Genomic DNA, 20,799 nt, shown 5'->3' on the forward strand with positions numbered 1-20,799 from the left:
TGCGGGGGAGGTGGTTTACATACACACACTCCTGCCCACCCCCCCACCAGCCGGGGCAGAGACTCTTCAGCACAAGGGTGCTACTGTCAGGGACTGCGAACAACCCTCCAGGTGAAGAACAAAAGCTCGCGGGGCAGGGGAGGTGCACACCAAATGGGCAGAAGCTCCCTACAGGCAAAGGCTTTATTCCAGCAGCAAAGTCCCCTTTAAGCTTATGTTCTCCGTGGAACTGGGAGAGTCAGCATTGCGCCCTAATGTCGGGGAGTCTAAGAATCGGCGTGCTTAAAAAGGCCAGAAACCAGCAGAGATTGGCACAACGTTGTGAATCAACTACACGACAATGAAAAAAAAAAAGGCCAAAACCACTGCCACTCCAGATCGGACTCTGGAGATTGTTCTTCTCCACTGGCCCCAGAAGCCCATCAGACAAGGAGAAATATGACAACTCTGGGAAAACTGCAGACGATTCAAAGTCATTCTTAAAGAGATTTAATTATCTGAATTGCATAAAAGGGGGCAGTACACATTTAAATCTCTGCTACATCACAAACTGCTGTTTTTGTTGTTTTATTAAAGACCCACTGTTTCTACCCATCTTCAGGTTTATGGCTATAGAATGGAGGGAAAACAGGTATTATTAGCAACAGGATAGCAAACAGCAAGCAAGAGTCTGTTCACCAGAATGTCTTCTCCACTGCAGAACAGAGTCCTTTAAAAAGAAAAGGCAGGGAAAGGCTGTGGGCCGTCCACGACCAGTAACAACAGCGAGAGAGAGAGACAGCCAGGAAAGCGAGAGGGCAGAGACTGGGTGTCCACAAGCGTCTCCTCGACCCGCACCCTCCTAGCCCTCTGTGAGGGTGCACTCTCCTTACATCTCCCCTTCTGACATCTCAACCCTAAACCAAGTTTCCCTGTCAATTCAAATATAATAAAGACATCATTCCCACAAGGAGGGCCGATCTGAGGATTGAAATGATTTGCCAACATTCTGAGAAAGCTTATTTAAAAACAGCATGGCTTTAAAGACAGGTTCTATTCCTTGAAGATGGGAGGAAAGGGGGGTCTTTGTTAGTGGGGATTGGAGGCATATGGCCCACCGAACAGAGCAGGATACAAAAGAATCCCCTAATGTCTGCAGGCTACCATCCACCGCTACTGTAGCCTGGCTGGGCAGAGGCAAAAGCAAGCAACCCCTCCAGCTCTTCAAAGCCCACAGGTGGAGGGGCAGAAGCAGATGTAGGCTAATGGCTCTAAATAACCAGCATTTAGTGTTATATTAGGACCAAGGATTTATTCCACAATATAAACTGCAACATTTGATACAAGCTACCAAAAAAACAGGCGAGGAGGGAAGGAGCAAGGAGAAAGCCAAAATACAGCTGTGGCAGGTACTTACAGAGCAGCCTCTTTTCTATGTCACTAGGTCACCAGTGACACTAGAAACTAGACGTTTGCGTTCTGACATCAACCAGATGCTAAAGCACCAACACACTGTTTGGAAGTTTGTTTTGTTTTAATTCCAGCCACTGAAACCAACATGGAAGTTATTGCTTAGATAAATAAACCTAGTCTACCAGGAAAAAAGAAAAGTGGATAAAAGAAACAAACAAAAACCCCAAAAGTGAAAAACTTAAGCTCCCCAATATGGTAACAGAGTAAACAAGAGAGAAATCCCTCAAATGAGGATTTACTGGAATTTCTGGTGCTCTTCTGGGCACTGAAACTGAGTTGGACTCTTATGCCGGTAAATCCCAGAAAGAGGTAAGATTTTAATGCTGTACATGAAAAGGTGCAAGCTCCAATCCTTCCACATTGGTGGGAACCCCTGCAAAAAACAGTCAGCATTTCAAACCTCAACAATCACAAACAGCTCTTAAGGAAAAAAATACAAAAAGTGTCAAAAAATTTTTTTAGTCGTTTTTTTCTTTTTTTCAAAGAGTTCTGGAAAAATGATCCCGTAAGGAATAGAAATAGCACCGTTCACAGGCTGGTTTGAATGCCAGTCCTGCAGCTTTGCTGCGACACCGGAGGAGTCCTCTGGCCGAGTCCTGAATTACAGTTAGGGTCTGTGTGTTTTATCTCCGGCCCGGCGCGTCCGTCGCCGCACAGCACGCGCACACGTAGTCCTCCTCCTCGGCCGTCTCGGGAGAGACACCAACACAGACCTGATGGAACCACCGATTGCAGCTGCCATCACACTGGACCCAGTCCACCTGGTTACAGAGAGCAGGGAGACGGGGTTTTCAGGGGAAGAACAGGCCCGACAGACACCGGGCAGGCCACTGCCCCAGCGCTGGGACCTCGGGCACAGCAGCCCAAGCGACCGAGTCAAAGCCAGTCTTCAAGTGGTGACTGCTCTGGGGCTAAGACAGCGCCGCCCTGTGACAAGGAAGCAAAGGGCGTGGCAGCAGCATCCCTCCCACCTTCTTAGCGCTGGGCGGTGAAAGCTGGAGGAGCAGGAAGAGGAAAAAGGGCAGAGGAAGAGTTTCTTCAAGAAAAGGGAGAAGACCCAGGAACGATGTGAGAGCAGAGATACCAGTGGGGGAGGGTGAGCAATCCACTCAGATCGGCTCAAGGCAGGTAAGCAGGAGACAGACCCGGCCGGGTGAGCTGTAGCTTACAGGGTGTCTGAGTTAAGGGAACGCACGTCCTCCGCGGCCCAAACCTCACTGACCTCGTCTCCTTCTGGCTGCAGGCAGCTCACGGCCGGGCAGATGGCGTCCTCGTCCTCAGAGTCCTCCTGCCCCGAGTAGGACATGTCTGAGGGCAGGGACTGAGTGTCGGCAGAAGGGACCAACTCATAGCTACGCTCTCTCTCTAACTTGAAACTGTTCGTGTCCTTGGGGTGGCTCAGTTTGATTCTCTTCCTTTTAGGGGTCCGCATTTTGGCGCCTCGATCCCACCGCTCACTGGAGAAACCTTCTCTTTCCAGGCGTCTCTTCAGTTTGCTCTCGAGGCCGCTGACTCCGTCTCGCTTCCCACGGCAGCCGTCACTCTGGGTGGAAGACGGCAAACTCCATTTAGCCTCTCGCTAAAGCCAGCGATGCTAAGAACCGGCTGCACGAGAAGCGGGTGCTGCCCATCGACACCGACACGTGCTGCAGCCCACCCCACCCCCTTCACGTCCTACAGGACCACCTAGCTTCACTGTTTAGTCTACAAAAGCAACACTGGAAAACAGAAATGTCACAGACACAATTCGTTTCAAGTTAGCCAACCAGCTCCGGGAGACGGGAGACGCCACATTCTTTTTGCCAAACCCACGAGGAAGTGCCTGACGTCCACAGAGTTTCTATCTAGGTGTTAAGCCACAGACAGCTAAGGAACCAAGGCAATACCTTGCTTCTTTATGGACATCTCCACCCCTTACAGGAGGAAGGTGCATTAATTGAACAGAGCTGATAACAGTGCTACACTATTTGGTGTCATAATGAAAAACAAATCCTAAATGCCAGTGTCTGCCCTCATGCTGTCTTCAGTGACATTCCTCCCTAACTGTCTACATTCTCAGGGGCCTTACATGTTACAGGTCAGCAAGTCCACTCACAGGAAGCAGCAGCAGCAGCAGCATCTTACGCTGCTAAGAAACCGGACATTATCAGTTATCCCCTTCAAGTAAGTCAGCACTCAAAACGGGCACTCTTGGGACTTCCCTGACGGTCCAGTGGTTAAGACTCCTCTCTTCCACTGCAGGGGGCATGGGTTCAATCCCTAGTCGGAGAACTAAAGATCCCGTATGCCGTGCGGTGTGGCCAAAAAAACCCAAAAAAACAAACAAAAAAAAAGGGTACCCTTGGTCTAGTCACCTGGTCCTCACACCAGCTGTTGGGTTTGGTTTAGAAGAGTTAAAGCATTTGTTACATATTGACTCCAAGAATGAAGGCTTTATCCCAAAGGCCTTTCCAGCTATAATTACACTGTCATCTCTACAGTAATTCTCTTACTGAAGAAAAATAATCCTGCTTCTAGCTATTATCACATGGAAATGATGAGAAGCACACCTTGCTAAAAGGAAACAAAAATTTCACACAGTGGCTTAAAAGCCAGTATCAAAATCCAGGTTGTGAGCCCAAAGTGCTCAGTGACAGCCGTCGGAACAGGGCTGTGGGGTAGGTGGTCTGCATCCTTTCCTGGACCAAAGACAGCATCTCGTCCCCGAGCTATTGATGGATGACGACACTCCGAAGCACGCCGCCGCCCAGACCCCGACGCCCACCTTCTCACTGCTGGGTCTCACTGGAGAGCTGCGGTCAGCTTGCTGCGCAGGGCTCGGCTTTGCGAGTAGCGTCTGGTAGAGCTCCTGAATTTCAGGAAGGGACACCTGGAGCAGCTGGGCCTCCATCAACAGCTCACTCACTTCTGGGCTTAGACCTGCCGGAGACCAGACCAGATCACGGTGACACCCACCTTCGACATGAGTGGAGGAAGACCACTGCTCCCATTACCACCCTTTCCCTTCAAGTGAGGTTCACTCCACAGGCCCAGAGCCACAGCGTACCAGGCCCAAACTGGACTGTGTAAGTCTGTCAGTGACTAGGAGGACTGCTGCTGATGCAGGAGGGAGGTAACTCTGCTTTCACAGAAGCACAGAAGAGCCAGGGCCTAGGCACTCTGAGTGGGCCCAGGGTTCCAGGCAGAACTCGTGGGGGAGAGTCGCCCTCAGGGAAGGACAGGAGGAAGGAGGCAGGGTCTCTCTAGGGCCCCCTCAAGTCTCCTAAGTAATGAAGCAACAAGGGAACCCATGACTTAGCATCTGATGACCACAATGCTTGGTGTTTAATTATCAGTTGGCATGGGATGAACCCTTTCATCCCTGAAAACAATGGATATAAAGACTTCCTTTCTGTTTCTTTTGCATTTACGAGCCTTTAAATACAATTCTTCTCCTACCTTATGAATACATAGTAATCCATATCCTACATACGAGGATAAAATCCTTTTTAATGGTTCCTGGTTTATCTGCAACAAAAACCTACTGCATGATCACTTTTTACTATTCAGCCCTCAAAATCATAACAATAATAATGGTGATGATAATAATAAATACAGACCATGGAGGGGGATACAGCTCCGTCCAGTAGAGAAGGGAGAGTGTAAATATGAGGTTCTGTTGTCCCAGTCATCGGGCAAGGAAAAGGACGTGGGGCCAGGAGGCTGAGATAGCTGATGGAAGGAAAACATTGCACAGTGAGGCTTCTCCAGGGTTAAAACTACTCCCACCAGCCCAAGGGAAGTAGTTTGGGTTATCAGGCAGCAACTAGCAAAGAGAAAGACTTGATTTTCCCAAACTGAAAGAAGTCTCCTGGCATCTCAGATCTGGCCAAACCAACTCATATCCACCAAGCCTTTGGTCTTCCTGGTTGTACCTGGACTGACTGCAGAGGTGAAGAGCACCACTGGGAAATAAGTCATTTTCTCTGCATGGAAACAGATCACACAGCCTTTTAATCTCTAGGTAATTCTCCTTCTGAAGATTATAACCAGACTGACACAGACATGTACCCCCTCCGGGTAAACCAACTGAGGAACTGCCAGATAGCATTCACATCCACGTCCCTACCTTCACCAGAGCTTATTAGAGGAGCTAGGAGAAACAGTCCTTTGACCACAAATTAGTAAGTAAATAACAGCTGTGTCTTTCCCTTTTATTAACATAGGTGAACTCCTAGCACATCGTGTGTAAGGAACACAAATGTCTCCAATGTAGGCTGCCCAAATATCCACAACTCAACTATGAGACAAAAACGTAACACATCATTTGCTAAGTGCCAGGCACTGTATTTCAGAAGCCTGGGGAGAAATTAGACAAGGAAACAAATACAACAGAGACCAATCTTCTGTCCTCGTCTCTACTCTGTATGACTTTCAACACCTACACTTCACACGTCTCTGCTGGTGCAGCACAAGGGACACGTAGTATCTGCAAGAGAACCTGCCAGACTTGCAAGTCACCAGGGTAACGTTGTGAGAGGCCTGAGCACTGCCTGCCTGGCTGCACTCCTCGTCTCCCACGGAGACGACAGAAGCCCGGCCGTCCCGGTGACGCTCAGGGAACGTGGCTTTGGCAGGAAGACCCCAGATGGTATGAAACCCACCGCCTCTGCTCTGAAGCAACTTACTAACACTCAAGACACCTCAAAACCTCTTCTTCCTCAAAAGGCAACAAGAGACAGGAGGAGGAACTTGCCCTTTCTCCTCGGTGACTTACACGAGAGGAAGCAGGAAAAAAACAGCCAAGCAAAGAATTTTAAAACACATGTATATTAAAAATACATCTGGTTCATACACATAAATGGAAAAATCACATGTACGTATGGAGAGGTGAAATCTGCTCCACAGGAAGCGTGCCTGACTACCAGGAGCAGAGGGAACTGAGGCAACACGGCAGCTACGCACAACCCTCGAAGGTAAGGCGCGTGCTGGCACCGGCGGCACCACCAGAGCTACCGGCTCCGCAAGAAGGTACAGAGCTGAGTCCGATAAGGAGCGAAGGAGAGCTCCGGCTCACCTTGCTAGCCTCTGGCGCCTGTCCTGCCGCGGCCTGCCATCTGCCGCATAACAGTCCTGCGCCCGCTCGCTCCCGCACGGACTGGAGGTTCCCTGACGAGAGCAGCTGTCGGGCTCTGTGCTGCCAGTTGACGGTTCTTTCGATCATATACCGCAGCGCATCCCCCTCGGGAAGGCGGACTCGGATACGCTGGAGGGAGGCCAGCAGGGGCAGAATTTTCTCTAGTGGAGGTTTCTCTGACCTCCGACAATGGGGACACAGCCAGATCCGGGGGCCCTGTGCAATACTGGGTACCGCCACACAGCCAGTGTGGAAAGCATCCCTGCAGAGTTCACACTGGATCATGGGGGCAGCTGGGGCCTTCTGACACAGGCAGACCTTCATCTCCACATCCTGGACTGGCGACAGCAATTTCCCCTCATTGGCTTGTCTGAGAGACTGCAAGGCTTCCATTTCTCGTAAGCGGGCTTCCCCAAGCGTTGCCATCTAGAAAGGAGATAACAATCAAGGACAATGTCACAGAGAACTCAGCCTTCTCCTAAAACTAGGGTCCTGGTGGCTAAGAACACCGGGCCCCAGAGTAGACTCTGCCTGCCTCACTAAGTCACGTGGGCAACAACATCCCACGGTGGCTAAATTTCCACACGTATAGAGTCAGTAACAGTGCCCACCTCACAGGGCCGCCACGACGGTGACATGGCCTGTGTGACAGACGCTCTGACTGGCACTCAGCAAACCCTCAGTGTGAGCAACTACCTAACACACACCATTCTTCGAAGTCCAACTTCCTCACACATTTCTCTCTTAGAAAATGTACCTCTCTTGAAAGATACAGGCTTTTCACAGTCTAGGTGTACTAATTTCTGAGGTTTTCGATTTGTTTTCAGTTCCACTAGCCTTTGAGTTCTTCCAGAAAGGCACTTTAGATGAGAAAGTCTGTTAAACAGCTGTAGTAACCTGTGTCTCTTACTGCCTTTAACATTAGGCCTTATATGTGCGCTGGACACCGGAACTGTACGTAGTGAAGCTGGGTCCCTCACGAAAGGATCAAACAGAACCACTTCACCAGACTTCCCTTACACACATACACACACACACTCACACACTGTAAGATCATTAGGGCAGAGACAAAAGCAAGCTGCTTTTCTGCAGAAAGTGGCAAGTATACTCATTATAAAGTCTTTTCTCTCTATTAAAACGAGAGCCATGTCTCAGCAAAGTTCTGAGTTCAGTTAATCTGTATAAGCGACTTGAAAACACAAACATAATCAGCTTCACAACAAAAAGCTGAAGTGACACCGAACATGTTTCTGACCAGTATGTACAAGCTGTCCATACACGGGACTTCTACGTGAACAGACCAGGCGCCCACTACATAAACCAGCCCAGGCATTACAGATTTATTCACCTCGCACCATGAAGTAAAAGCTGCCTAAGGGTGACCAACTCAAATCACTAGCTATGTCAGAGTTAGTCGCTACCCCCTCGAACATAACACATCCATCTTCCACAGCAGAAGGCTGGACCACCAAAATCCTAATACTTCACTGAGAAAGAAATACAGAGCAACAGGGGGTAAACATAGGCCTTTAAAACTGAGCCTTCCCCTCTAGAAATAAAAACTACAGGCTGCAGGAACCATTCCTTTCCCAAGTCTATTCCTAAAAGTAAGTCCTTAAAACGTTGATTTGTCATAGTTAAACCATTCTCGATGATCGGATCCAGCCACCACCAGATCCATCCTGATTCACCAGAAGAGGAAGCTGAGTCCTAAGGCCAGATCGACTCTTCTGGATGAGAGAAGAAAATGTATGAATGATGGATTAGGGAAGAAACAGATCTAGAAGTAAACCACCTAACAAACCTTTGGTATATTTAAGAAACCTACTTATTTCTCTAGCTAAAAACAACGTACAGGCAGCCTATATGGGTTATGTGATCACAAAGTGATCAACAGGTAATGTACAGAGGTTCACAGACCAGATCAGCAAGACTAGACAAGCAAAGCTCAAGACAGACAGTGTCTTTACAAAAACGAACCACATAACAGTGGAAAGTAGTACCTTGAAAACACCAGAATTATGCTCAGGCAGCCGCATCTGATTAGAGCCTGAAGTAAGGGACAAACATGCCAAAGAAAGTCTGTGTCAAAATACACAAACACATCAGGGCAATCCCACGTCAATCACAGGAGAGGTCAGGCAGCTACGAAGGATCAGACCAGAAAGAAGGTGCCTGGACCAAGGACGAGCCCAGGCCCAGTAGCAGGTATGTTCCTGCTCTGGAATGGACAATGCTTTGTGCCTTCAAAACCATCCTAGAAGTTTGACTTCATCAAACCAAAAAGCTTCTGCACAGGGAAGGAAATCATCAACAAAATGGAAAGACAACTTACGGAATGGGAGAAAATATTGGCAAATTATAATTTGATAGGGGTTAATACCCCAAATCAATGAAGAACTCATACAACTCAATAGCACAAACAAACAAACAAAACACGATCACCACTACCAAAAACAAAAATCCAATTAAAATGCGCAGAGGATCCAGTAGACATTTTTCCAAAACAGATATACAGATGGACAACAGGTACGTGATAAGATGCTCAACATAACTAATCATCAGGGAAATGCAAATCAAAACCGCATTGAGATTATCACCTCACACCTGTTAAAATGACTGTCACCAAAAAGACAAGAAATAACAAGTGTTAGCCAGGATGTGGAAACAAGGGAACCCTCGTGCACTATTGGTGGGAATGTAAACTGGCGCAGCCACTGTGGAAAACAGTATGGAGGGTCCTTAAAAAATAAAAATAGAACTACCATATGACCCAGCAATTCCACTTCTGGGTATACATCTAAAGGCAACAAAAACACTAACTCGAAAGATTATCTGTACCACCATGTCCAGTGCAGCATTATTCACAATAGCCAAGATATGGAAACAACCTACATGTCCACTGATGGATGAATGGATAAAGAAAATGTGGTATGTATATACAATGGAATATTATCAGCCATAGAAAAGAAGAAAATCCTGCCATTTGCAAGAACAAGGATGAACTTTGAGACCATCATGCTAAGTGAAATAAGTCAGAGAAAGACAAGTACTGCATGATCTCACTTATATGTGGAATCTACAAAAACAAAACAAAACAAAAACAACCCCACAGATACAGAGAACAGACTGGCAGTTGCCAGAGGCAACTGGTGGGGGAGATGGGTGAAGAGGATCAAAAGGTCAAAATAAGTCCTGAGGATGTGATGTACAGCATGGTATGACTATAGTCATTAATACTATGTTATATATTTGAAGGTTGCCAAGAGAGTAGATCTTAAAAGTTCTCATCACAAGAAAAAAAATTGTAACCATGTGTAGTGATGGATATTAACTAGATTTATAGTGCTCATTCTGCAATATATACATATACTGAACCATTGTACTATACACCTGAAACTCATATAATATTATAGGTCAATTATAGCTCAATTAAAAAAAAATTTTTTTTTTAGTTTTCAAAAAGCATCCAGATCACATAGCTATCCCTCTTTTGTTCTGATACTCTGCTCACTAAACATTAGCTAGATACTGCTTCATCTTCCTGAAGATGATACAATCTTTGAATCAACAGGGCTTACGCTAAATGCAGGTCAGACTCAAAAGTATCCAGTACCCTTTTAAGTGTATTTCTTGTTGTAAACTAGTAAGTTGGCATTGCAGTTCACATATCCGTTAGCCTGAGTGTCCCGAGTCTGCATCCCTGGACCAAGCCTCGGGCACTGGAAAGACTGTTTCTGAATCTGGGAGGCCTTCCCTGAATCCTCTGCACCTCCATGCACCTTCCATTCAAAACTTTTACAAATGACAATTCTCCCAAAGTCGTTTTGGTAAAACAGAGTACTTTTAAAGTTATTCTTCTACTTGCGTTCCCAATATGACCAGTAAGTAAGAGAATATCCTCCCCCGTGGAGAAAAGAGGAGGAAAAACCCCAGTACATACAGCTGAAGCAGTCTCTCTGCTTTCAGTCAGAGCTCTCTCCAGGTCACTCAGACTCTCTACTCTGGGGCTTCTCTTCTTGCCACTTGGCAAGGGCTCCTTTAACTTTCTCTGCTTCCTCTTCAATCCCAAAAGGCCAATATCACATCGAGGACACAGCACCTAATGTGGACGAAGCACAACCGCTGGTAAAATGGATTTCAGATGAAGCATTAGGAAGTCCCCAAATAAGAGCCTAAGGAGTGGGAAGGATGTGAGTTTCTTAGTATTTTCTGTGTAACATGCCTCCCTGAAGCCAGAAACTCTCTTCTACAAAGGAAGGAAGAAAGGAAGAGAGGGAGGAAAGAAAGAAGGAAATCTCACAAAAGACTTTGATTCCAGATTCAGTCAAACAGTAAGTAAAAAAATGATATAGAACGATTCCAGTCATAATGTGTGACCAGCATCAGCTTACAAAAAAACACAAGAAGTGCAACTATAGCACTTTGAGAAGTGGATGAGATCTTTTATCGAGCTTGTTAAAAGCAAGTGGTGAAGCATGGCCAAGGTTAAACGTCCAATTTCAACAAACTGAGGAACTTCAAGGAGGAAAATTTCTTTCTTAGACAGTGAATGCTATCCCTAAACATATGCAGAAAGCATTTCAAGGTTCTTCTAAGTCTCTACCGAAACTTTCAGTAGAGACTTAGAAGAACCTCCCTGGCTCCACTGAGAAAAATAACTCCTAGAGCATCGATCAGTCCGTGATGGCGCCTGTGTGTGAGGGACTACATGTTTTGCCAGGCTAGGGGACCCAAGGTCTTGCAGGTGGGCTAACTGCAAACTTACCTCCAAGAGAGAATAGGACGAATTCTCAGTCAGGAATGTATTAGCAGCACATTCTTTCCAAACGTGAACCTCAGCTACTAGTGACTCCAGTCTCGGTAAAGAATTCAGATGCACCGGGATAGACCGGCCTCGCGTAACAAGTTCTATCAGTGTGTCTAACACTGGCACACGTCCTCCAGCCTAATAAATCAAGGGGAAAAAAAATACTTCTATGTAAGTGGGAAAAGTACCATTCGGACTGGGCCTACCCCATGATTTCAACATATTAAATTCACGGACGGATGCTGACAAAACCTGCCAGCTGGCTGATGGTGGTGGAGGTGGGGCAGTGTGGGTTCTTCCACTCGACAAGTAAGAACCTACTTTGTGCTGGGCCCATGGATACAACTTTGGACCCGGCATATACTGTGGTCCCTTTGTTCAGACTGTTTATGCCCTTGTCAATTCACTTGTCATTTTGGTCCCTATGGATGGTTTGAAAAACATTCAGCAGAAATGTAAATTTGTAATAACTCAAAGGATTTCTATACTTTTATTAGAGAAATAAAAGCAACAAAACAAATATTTTATTCCAATTCACTCACCAATGATGAATTATAGTAACTCAGTATAGATTATTCAGGAAACCAAAATGAGTTGTGAAAGCCCACTGGCTCTCCAACTTTATTATTCATTAAGAATCATCTGGGGGCCTTCTATTTATTCTCACAGGATTGAAACTGTAAGGGCACAGGTATTCTGCTGGATGCGTAGAAAAGGTGACTCACAAATTATAGCCTATGCCTATGATACTCCATTTAGAAACATATGGAGTACTCCCTAAGTGAACAGCAGAATACTGGATGACATTTTAAAATAAATAATCCACTAAACACGAAGAGGTTCCTTGTTGTTGGTCACACCTCTCTACTAGTCCTTAAATATATGATGCAAGGAAAGGCCAGGCTATTATTTCAGGAATGGAGCAAAACTTGCTTTTTGTCCTTAGGAACACCGCTGCAAACACAGCACTAAGTGGCACACACATCACAGCACGTGAAGGGAGCGAGCCCACCCAGATGTGTGTCCCCGCTTCTGATCTCATGCGCTCACCTCTCCTCATCGCCATGACCTCTCCTTCTGGCTGCCAGCAACCACGAGTGAAAGGGGGACCATGACTATAACCGCTACGGTTCCAACAGTCACAGACAGGAGCCGGCATCAAAGACCTCACTGGGGAAGCTTATGTACGTAGCAAACACTTGCCTTGGTTTTTTTCTTTGGCGGGCTGGGGTCACCCCTTAATTATGTAATATTTATCAAACAATGTATCTTCTCTTCCCTATTAACAAGAATAGATGTCCAGATGTTTTGTTGAAAACACGTGGCTAAAACTGTCCTGGTTTGGCATTTCTCATTAGCAATTGGTTAATTAGCACCACTTAAAATTACGTAGATATTCAGAAGACCAGATGGTATTTTATTCCTAGAATCTGATGGCTTCAACAAAGCAGAACTTGAGCCTCAAGAACAATATAAATTAAAATTTTAAAAACCTATCCCATTAAATAATTCAAAGATCTTTTTTCTCAATAGGCCCGTAAGACCCACTGGTTTATGATCGTTAGAGAGAAAAAGGAAGACACTCCCACCAACCACTTTTCAAATGAAGTTATCCAGCTGAATACTGGGAAAAACATAGAATATATTCTGTCTATACCTTAATAATGTTACAAGTGAATTTAATTTTCTATTTTAACTTATAGGTAAGTCTTAGCAAGTATAACATCTAGCACAGGGGCACAGATACTCAGTGCTGATTACTTTGGACAGTTACTTTAGAAGGTGCTAATCTCACTGCTTTTGTAGGTATGGAGCACATTTAAGTCACTACTTGGTGAAAGTCCTGGGCCTGAGGGCCTAGTTTGGCCATGTAATCACGTATCGAGACTCACTGAATCTGCTACTCTTCATTATGTAAAACTCCAAGCAGTTGGCAAGCCAGCAAGAGACAGCCGTACTTGTCAGACGTTAGAAACTGTGTTTCGGGCTTCCCTGGTGGCGCAGTGGTTGAGAATCTGCCTGCTAATGCAGGGGACACGGGTTCGAGCCCTGGTCTGGGAAGATCCCACATGCCACGGAGCAGCTGGGCCCGTGAGCCACAATTGCTGAGCCTGCGCGTCTGGAGCCTGTGCCCCGCGACGGGAGGGGCTGCGATAGAGAAAGGCCCGCGCACCGCGATGAAGAGTGGCCCCCGCTTGCCGCAACTGGAGAAAGCCCTCGCACGAACCGAAGACCCAACACAGCCAAAAATAAATAAATAAATAAATAAATAAAATAAGAAAATCCTTTAAAAAAAAAAAAAAAAAAAAAGAAACTGTGTTTCTCCCACAACTTCATTTTTAGCTCTTTTTCTTCAACCCCAACCAAGTAATTAAGTCTGTTATGGGAGGGTCCCAAGCTCCCAGAAAAGGTTGGTTAAATTACCTAAGCTTTAAATACTGAGCCAACTAGTCAGGACAGTAGATGGGGTGGGTAAGTGCATCTACACAAGGTTGAAGAGAATCAGTAATCTGGCCAACCCAAACACTGAACCTGTGTAGTGAGATCCAACATGTTCCCCTTTGCAAGTGTTTACATTACTGCTCTTTAGAGAAGCACTTACACACACGGGACATTTTGTAAACCCACCTGCAGGGCCTCTACATCCTGAAGCCAGTCTCTGGCTCTCTGCACAGAGTCTTTCAGAGCCGCACCATTGGGCAGGTACGCGGGGATCTCCTCGATCTCCTTAACCACTGTAGCAAGGCTGTTCAATGAATGCCGAGGCCTACAAAAGCAAAATGACACTACTTAGCTTTTACATTGTGGCTCATTTTTCTCGTGGTTTACTTACCAGAGAAAATAGGAAAATCACTTCAGGGACTTCCCTGGTGGCACAGTGGTTAAGAATCCACCTGACAATGCAGGGGACGTGGGTTCGATCCCTGGTCTGGGAAGATCCCACATGCTGCGGAGCAACTAAGCCCCTGTGCCACAACTACTGAGCCTGTGCTCTAGAGCCCACAAGCCACAACTACTGAGCCTGTGCTCTAGAGCCCACAAGCCACAACTACTGAGCCTGCACGCCACAGCTACTGAAGCCCATGCGCCTAGAGCCCATGCTTTCCAACAAGAGAAGCCACTGCAATGAGAAGCCCGCGTACCGCAACGAAGAACAGCCCCCACTTGCCACAAAAAAATCACTTCAAAGGAAATTCAGAATAGCAAATAACTCTTTTCAAATGGCAAATAACTACTAGATATCAAACTACCTATTTTCAAATGGTTGCATAAGACTTAACGCAAATAACTCAGTGAAGCATTTAAGTTCGACTTATTTCTGATTTGACATCGGAATAACCATAAACTCGCATTTGCAAAAGATAACTTAGGGATAATTGACGCTATGTTAAACTAGATACGCTATCAAGACTCATACAGCTTCACTAAGAAAATTAAAAATCTCCAGGATATCAACATACCAAAAGCACAGAACCCAAAACTTTTGTACTGTCTGCTCAGTGACCACTATTTCAGGATTACAAAATAATGTCTGGAACCTAGGTATTTCTTGTACTTGATGTTGTCAATTGGAACAGTAAAGATCTGTCAGACAGAAAGCAAGATTAGGGAGGAATCATCTTCTCCCCTCGGATGGTTAGCTTGAGTCCAACCCATCTCTCGAGTATAGATAAGGTCACAAAGCAACAGCACTAATGTGGAGAATTACAGCACCATCTTCATCTTAAAGACAGTGCACCCTGACTCTCAGATGTTTCTCTTTAAGACTCCTTGGGATCTTTTTCATTAACTGTGGGTTTAAACAGTTCCACTTATTTGGAAGTGTTTCCTTCTCTCAAAGATGTTATCCTCGAGGTCCAGGGAAATTTCATTAAACCAACTCTAGAAAAGGTATTTCCATTTGAACCATTCATTTCACAATCGGTTAAGCAAGGAAAGAAATTAATATTCTTTTGCCCAAGCTCCAAAGCAGCTCCGAACATCTCAGCTATTTCCGCACGCACAGCTCAGCTACTGTGCCCGCGTCCCGCCCTACTCCCCATGCTCTGTGCTCCCGGATGGACGCAGTGCCAGCCTTCCCCGGGCAGAGGCATGGGTGTGCTTGCTTACCTGGCCTTGAGGAGACTCCTGGCTTTGTCGTCCCAGTGCTCTGATACCGTGAGTAGTTCCTGAAGCCGTGCCATAGCCTTCTCCACAGCTGAATACGGGGCCAGACCCACCCCCAGGTCTATGAGACGTCTCATGTCATCTAAGGTGAGGGAGCTGGGGTCCAGGCAAGCCTGCCGCACCTCCTCCAGCCAATGGGCCTGCTCCAGCCGGACACGCATCTCAGCAAGCTGGGGAAGCTCGACATCAAATTCAAAGCTGACGTCTAGCAAGTCTTGCAGCTCAGCGGCACTGGGCATCTCCTCAGAGAGCAATTTCTGGCTATGCTGTTGGAAGTCTTCTACACGATTCAAGAGATCCTTAAAAAACACAGGTTGTTGCATCAAAACAATATTTTCAGTAACTGGCTTCTTGAAAACTCAGAATCTTCAATGCATATTCAACATGACCCTCTGCCATTTCACTTGATTCTAGCAACAATACGGGTAAACAAGGTAATACATAAGCCAACTGACAGTTACACAAGTGACTCTAAGAGAGACTTATACCAACTGTAGTAGCTGGTGGTCACTGTGAAAGGTAAAAATTTCCAACCTTCTCTCTCCTCTGCAGGCCTGTTACAATCTCTTTGTATGCATGTACCACTCAACAGGTTACTAAAAGCATTTGCAAATAAATGTACAAATTAACCACACGGGAAGACAACTTGATCATGTGAACTGGGCTTGTATACAAAATACAGGAAGGTGGGCACTCCCACCTCCCCATCCAGGTACCTTCAGCAGTGGCGTCTGACTGAGGACACAGGGCAGGGCATGCAGCTGGCTCACGAACTGTCGGAGCTCATTCACTGTCAACTGATTGTGGGATTTCCCTCCACCAGATCGATACCTAGACAGACAAAGGCCCAAGGAGACTGCATGAGAGCAGGTACCCCACCAGCCCCAGACTCCAACGTCATGGGGAAAACCAGACACAGCAGGCTGCCGAAGAGCCCAAGCCAGGGCGTGCACAGTGCCCACCTCGTCTGCCTCTTGCCGTTAAGCAGCTGCTGGGCGACAGAGGCACATTTCTCCGCGTCCTGTGTCACTAAGCGGAGGTGACGTAAAAGATCGTTGTCCGGGAATTTCTTCATCTCAGATTCCTCAATCAAAGCCTTAAAGCTGACAAGGCCTAGGAATAAAGAAAAGATCACCTCTTCTGTGATCATTATGTATGAAATACTGGTATGAAATACAGAGGGGGAGGTTCGACTTGATCAGTTCTTACCTATAGATATTTGCAATGTTTTACCTCTTTAATAAATTTGTTCTTTTTTTTTGCCTGAGAGTGGAATGCTTTAAAAAATGCCTAGAGCTGCCCTTCAATGTGGAAATGTTTAAGAAACAAAGAACCCCTGCCTTGTCAAAACAGAGCAAATGCAGTTCTTCCTCCTGCATTTTACTCTGCACCTGGCAGGGGACTAGTGGGCTCAGAGACAGTGACCTGCGCCTGCCCTGAACAGGAGAGGGCAGAGCCACCTGCTGAGCTACAGAAAGGAAAGCAAATGAAAACACTTTCAAAGAAAAGATGCGAAGGGAAGCAGTGACTTTCAAATGTAATAACAAGAGACAGAGACCTTGACTAGAACGAAGAAGTAATAAACCAGCATTTCACAGACTCTTAATTTAACGATATGCTGTCTTTGTCCTGAGATCTAGTTCAAAAACAAGCAAAACAAACAAAAACCTTTTCTAAAGGTGCATATAAATGTGAAATACTTTTATTTCTGAGACAAAGAGGTGTAAACGTTATTTTGTAACAATATGATGTTTGTTAAATACATGATCCTGTACAACTCATATATCAAGACTTCACTTTGATGTAAGGACATCTGCCTCATTCACTCTTGGCTTTAAAACCTCTGCTAAAGCTCCAAATCTGGCTGGACAGATGGGCTAAGTCAGGCTGCTTCAAGTAATCCATTTGCTGATAACTTTAAGTTGGCTATGTTACAATCCGTCCCAATTTGCCAATCACCAAGTCACACTTTCTATATACCACGTACTTTTCTTCTTATTAATCTTCGCCTCCAAAGCTTCGTTCACATTCAAGGCCCATTCATTGTAAGATTCTGCTCGAAGCTTCAGTGCATTCATCATGGGGTAGAGATCATCCAGAGTGTATCTATACCTGGAAACAGAATAGCAGGCTTAGCTCTGAGATATGTGGGTTTGGAGGAAATCAGATGTTTTATACTAAGGACTTAAGTGTTTTCCATAGAAAAAAATCATTCTTCCTACTCACCGCAGTTTATATTTATAAGGAGGACAGGAACATAATTCCTTTACATGATGCAGGCAAACAAGCAGGCCAGGTTTACAAGAACAGGAGATGGCAGACATGAAGCATGTGGTTTTGCATTTTACACACTGACGCTCATCATCTGGCAACAGCTCAAAATCCATTCTTTCTGAATCAATTACTCCCTAGAATAAAGTGTGTACTTTAGAGATCTCCAAAGGATAATACAATCCATCAGCCCCCAAGACAAACACGTAATAGTTGAGTTTAAATTAAAAAAAAAAAAAAAAAAAAAGAGCCTAACCAAAGTAGAGAGTAGAGAGTGCGTGATTAAAAATGTGTGGGGGAATTCCCGTGTGGCGCAGTGCTTAAGAATCCACCTGCCAATGCAGGGGGACACGGGTTTGTCCCTGGTCCGGGAAGATCCCACATGTCGTGGAGCAACTAAGTCCGGGAGCCACAACTACTGAGCCTGCGAGCCACAACTACTAAAGCCCGTGTGCCTAGAGCCCGTGCTCCGCAACAAGAGAAGCCACCGCAATGAGAAGTACACGCACCACAACGAAGAGTAGCCCCCGCTCGCTGCAACTAGAGAAAAGCCCGCGCACAGCAACGAAGACTCAACACAGCCAAAAATAAATAAGTAAACTTTTAAAAATGTGTGTGGACCTAGCAAATGTGGGCAAGTTAATCTATTTCACCCATCTAGGGAGAACCTCTTCTGGACACGGTAGGTCCTTATGTTTGGCCATTTTGATCTGAGTATGAGAACAGTTATTAACAGGTCCACAAAACTACAGAGATTAGCTGTTTATTCTACTCCAAATTGGCCTTGTCCATATTTTGGGTCTAGATAAGAGCAAAAGAAATGCATATACTTTCTACTACAGAGGAAATGCTATACAGGGCTTCAGAGTAATGTTGCTGGAGAATCCACAAAAATAACAAATATAAATGAAAGGAAAGAAGATGGGGCAGGTGAAAAAGACTGTCGTACAGGAACTGTCAATGTGAAGATGCTGAGTGGTCTATTAGCCTCTTATATGGAAAGTTCTTGGAAAAGGTTCGACAATCTGTACAACAGAGACTGTAATCGTAACAAGGCATTTCCCAATTGATACTGTCAAGGTAAATGAGGTCCTGAACCAGGAAGTTTCTACTGTAGTTTGTACCACCTGACATCTAGCCCTTCTAGGATATACCTTTTGTTATGGAAAAATCAAACTTGTACCACTTTCTCTCCTTATCCGGAACTGGATCCAATCTAACCTTGAGAATGCCAGAGTCTGATTAAGTCAGTTTATAAACCATCAAGGCTCCTTTGTTTTACTCTCTTATTCTGTATTTCAACCTTTTGACCATTTCACTTCCTGCTAATCAGGAAAGTACGGAAAATCTAACAAAAGAATTTTGGTTTTAATCTGGAATTAATCGTTAAAAAGGACTTTGTGATGGAGATGGCTAAAATTTTGTTTAAAGTAAGATTAAGGATCAACTCCATGGATTTTGGTTGAGAATGAATCATATTAGTTCACCCAATTTTAATTTGTAAATTTCTACATCTGGAAAAAAATTATGTGTGCTCAAAGTTCCAAAGACCTTCGTAAGATGCTTAAACCCTCTGGGCATTGTTTTCCCAATTCTACAATATCAGGGGAAGGTGAGTAAACTGCTGTTGGTTCAAGGTGAGCTCCAGGGAGCCAACATTCTAAAGAGGCACATAAAAGAAAAAAAAAAAAAAAAATCAATGTGACTATTTGTGGATATGACTGTCCCAAAAGAATCTACAAAAAACTACTAGAACTACTGGGTTTAGCAAAGAGGTAGGATACAGAATCAATTTTGGAAAGTCAACTGTATTTTTAAATACTAGCAATAAACAATTGGAAATCGAAAAAAATTTTGAAGTACCATTCATAATAGTACCAAAAAAAAAGAAATACCTAATTATAAACCCAAGAAAATATGTGTAAAATCTGTGTGCTGCAGTCTACAAAATACTGAAAGAAATCAAGAACACCTAAATAAATGAGGGGATAGACTATGTTCATGGATTGGAAGACTCAGTATTGTTAAGATGTCAATTCTCCCCCAAACTATCCATAGGTTTAATGCAGTTCCAATCAAAATGCCAACAGGCTTTTTGGTAGAAATCAGTAAGCTGATTCTAAACTTTATTAGGAACAGCAAAGGAACTAAAATAGGCAAAAAAATTTTTAAAAGGAACAAAGTTGGAGGACTCACACTACCTCATTTCAAGACTTATTAGAAAGTTACAGTAATCAAGACCATATGGTATTAGCAAGAGGATAAATGCATAGACTAACAGACTAGAACAGAGTCCAGAAGTAGCTCCACACATGTGTGAATTAATTTTCAACAAAGGTGCCAGGGTAATTCAAAGGAAAAAGGAGTCTTTTCAAGAAATGGTGCTGGAACAGTTAGTTAGCCATATGCAAAAACAATGATCTCAACCCACACCTTGCCATAAACAAAAATTACTTAAGAGGATTAAAGACTTAAATGTAAAACCTAAAACTAGAAAATCTAGATGACTACACATGAGAAAACCTTTGTGACTTTGGTTAGGCAAAGATTTCTTAGGAAGGACACACCAAAAAAGATCCATAAAAGAAAAAACTGATAAACTGAACTTCATCAAAATGAAAAACTTCTGCTCTTTGAAAGACACTGCTAAGAGAATGAAAAGACAAGCCACTAGCTGGAAGAAAATACTTGCAGAACACTTATCTGATAAAGGACTGGTGTCTAGAATAAAGAGAAGTCTCCCAACAATCCAATGAAAAAGGGGTAGAGCAAGACATGTGAGAAGACACTTCACCAAAGAGATACATATGCAGGTAGCAAATAAATACATGATAAGATGTTCAATGTATCATTAGCCATTAGAGAAATGAAAAGTAAAAGCACAATGAGACGTCAATATACATCTATTAGAATGGTCTTAAAGGAAATTAGACTAAGGAAAAGTTTCCTTAAAATGCTATCAAAAAAAAAAAATGCTATCAAA

General features: G+C 44.6%; 1 protein-coding gene across 2 annotated transcripts in view; it reads right to left on the reverse strand.

Moving 5' to 3' along the window:
- Positions 1 to 473: 473 nt before the first annotated feature.
- KDM5B (lysine demethylase 5B) overlaps positions 474 to 20,799 on the reverse strand; it is a 73,359-nt gene continuing 53,033 nt past the window's right edge. For both annotated transcript variants that reach the window (XM_057550941.1, XM_057550936.1), the window contains 13 exons: positions 17,772 to 17,953; positions 17,533 to 17,657; positions 16,508 to 16,658; positions 16,262 to 16,376; positions 15,489 to 15,844; positions 14,007 to 14,145; positions 11,337 to 11,516; positions 10,512 to 10,670; positions 6,509 to 6,994; positions 5,052 to 5,163; positions 4,217 to 4,371; positions 2,675 to 2,995; positions 474 to 2,213 (listed from right to left, as the gene is read on the reverse strand). In XM_057550941.1, the coding sequence (XP_057406924.1) occupies positions 2,076 to 2,213; positions 2,675 to 2,995; positions 4,217 to 4,371; positions 5,052 to 5,163; positions 6,509 to 6,994; positions 10,512 to 10,670; positions 11,337 to 11,516; positions 14,007 to 14,145; positions 15,489 to 15,844; positions 16,262 to 16,376; positions 16,508 to 16,658; positions 17,533 to 17,657; positions 17,772 to 17,953 (2,619 nt within the window). In that variant the 3' untranslated portion in view covers positions 474 to 2,075. The remainder of the gene's footprint in view (positions 2,214 to 2,674; positions 2,996 to 4,216; positions 4,372 to 5,051; positions 5,164 to 6,508; positions 6,995 to 10,511; positions 10,671 to 11,336; positions 11,517 to 14,006; positions 14,146 to 15,488; positions 15,845 to 16,261; positions 16,377 to 16,507; positions 16,659 to 17,532; positions 17,658 to 17,771; positions 17,954 to 20,799) is intronic.

This window comes from Balaenoptera acutorostrata, chromosome 1 (assembly GCF_949987535.1).
Source record: "Balaenoptera acutorostrata chromosome 1, mBalAcu1.1, whole genome shotgun sequence".
NCBI classification, from domain to species: Eukaryota; Metazoa; Chordata; class Mammalia; order Artiodactyla; family Balaenopteridae; genus Balaenoptera; species Balaenoptera acutorostrata.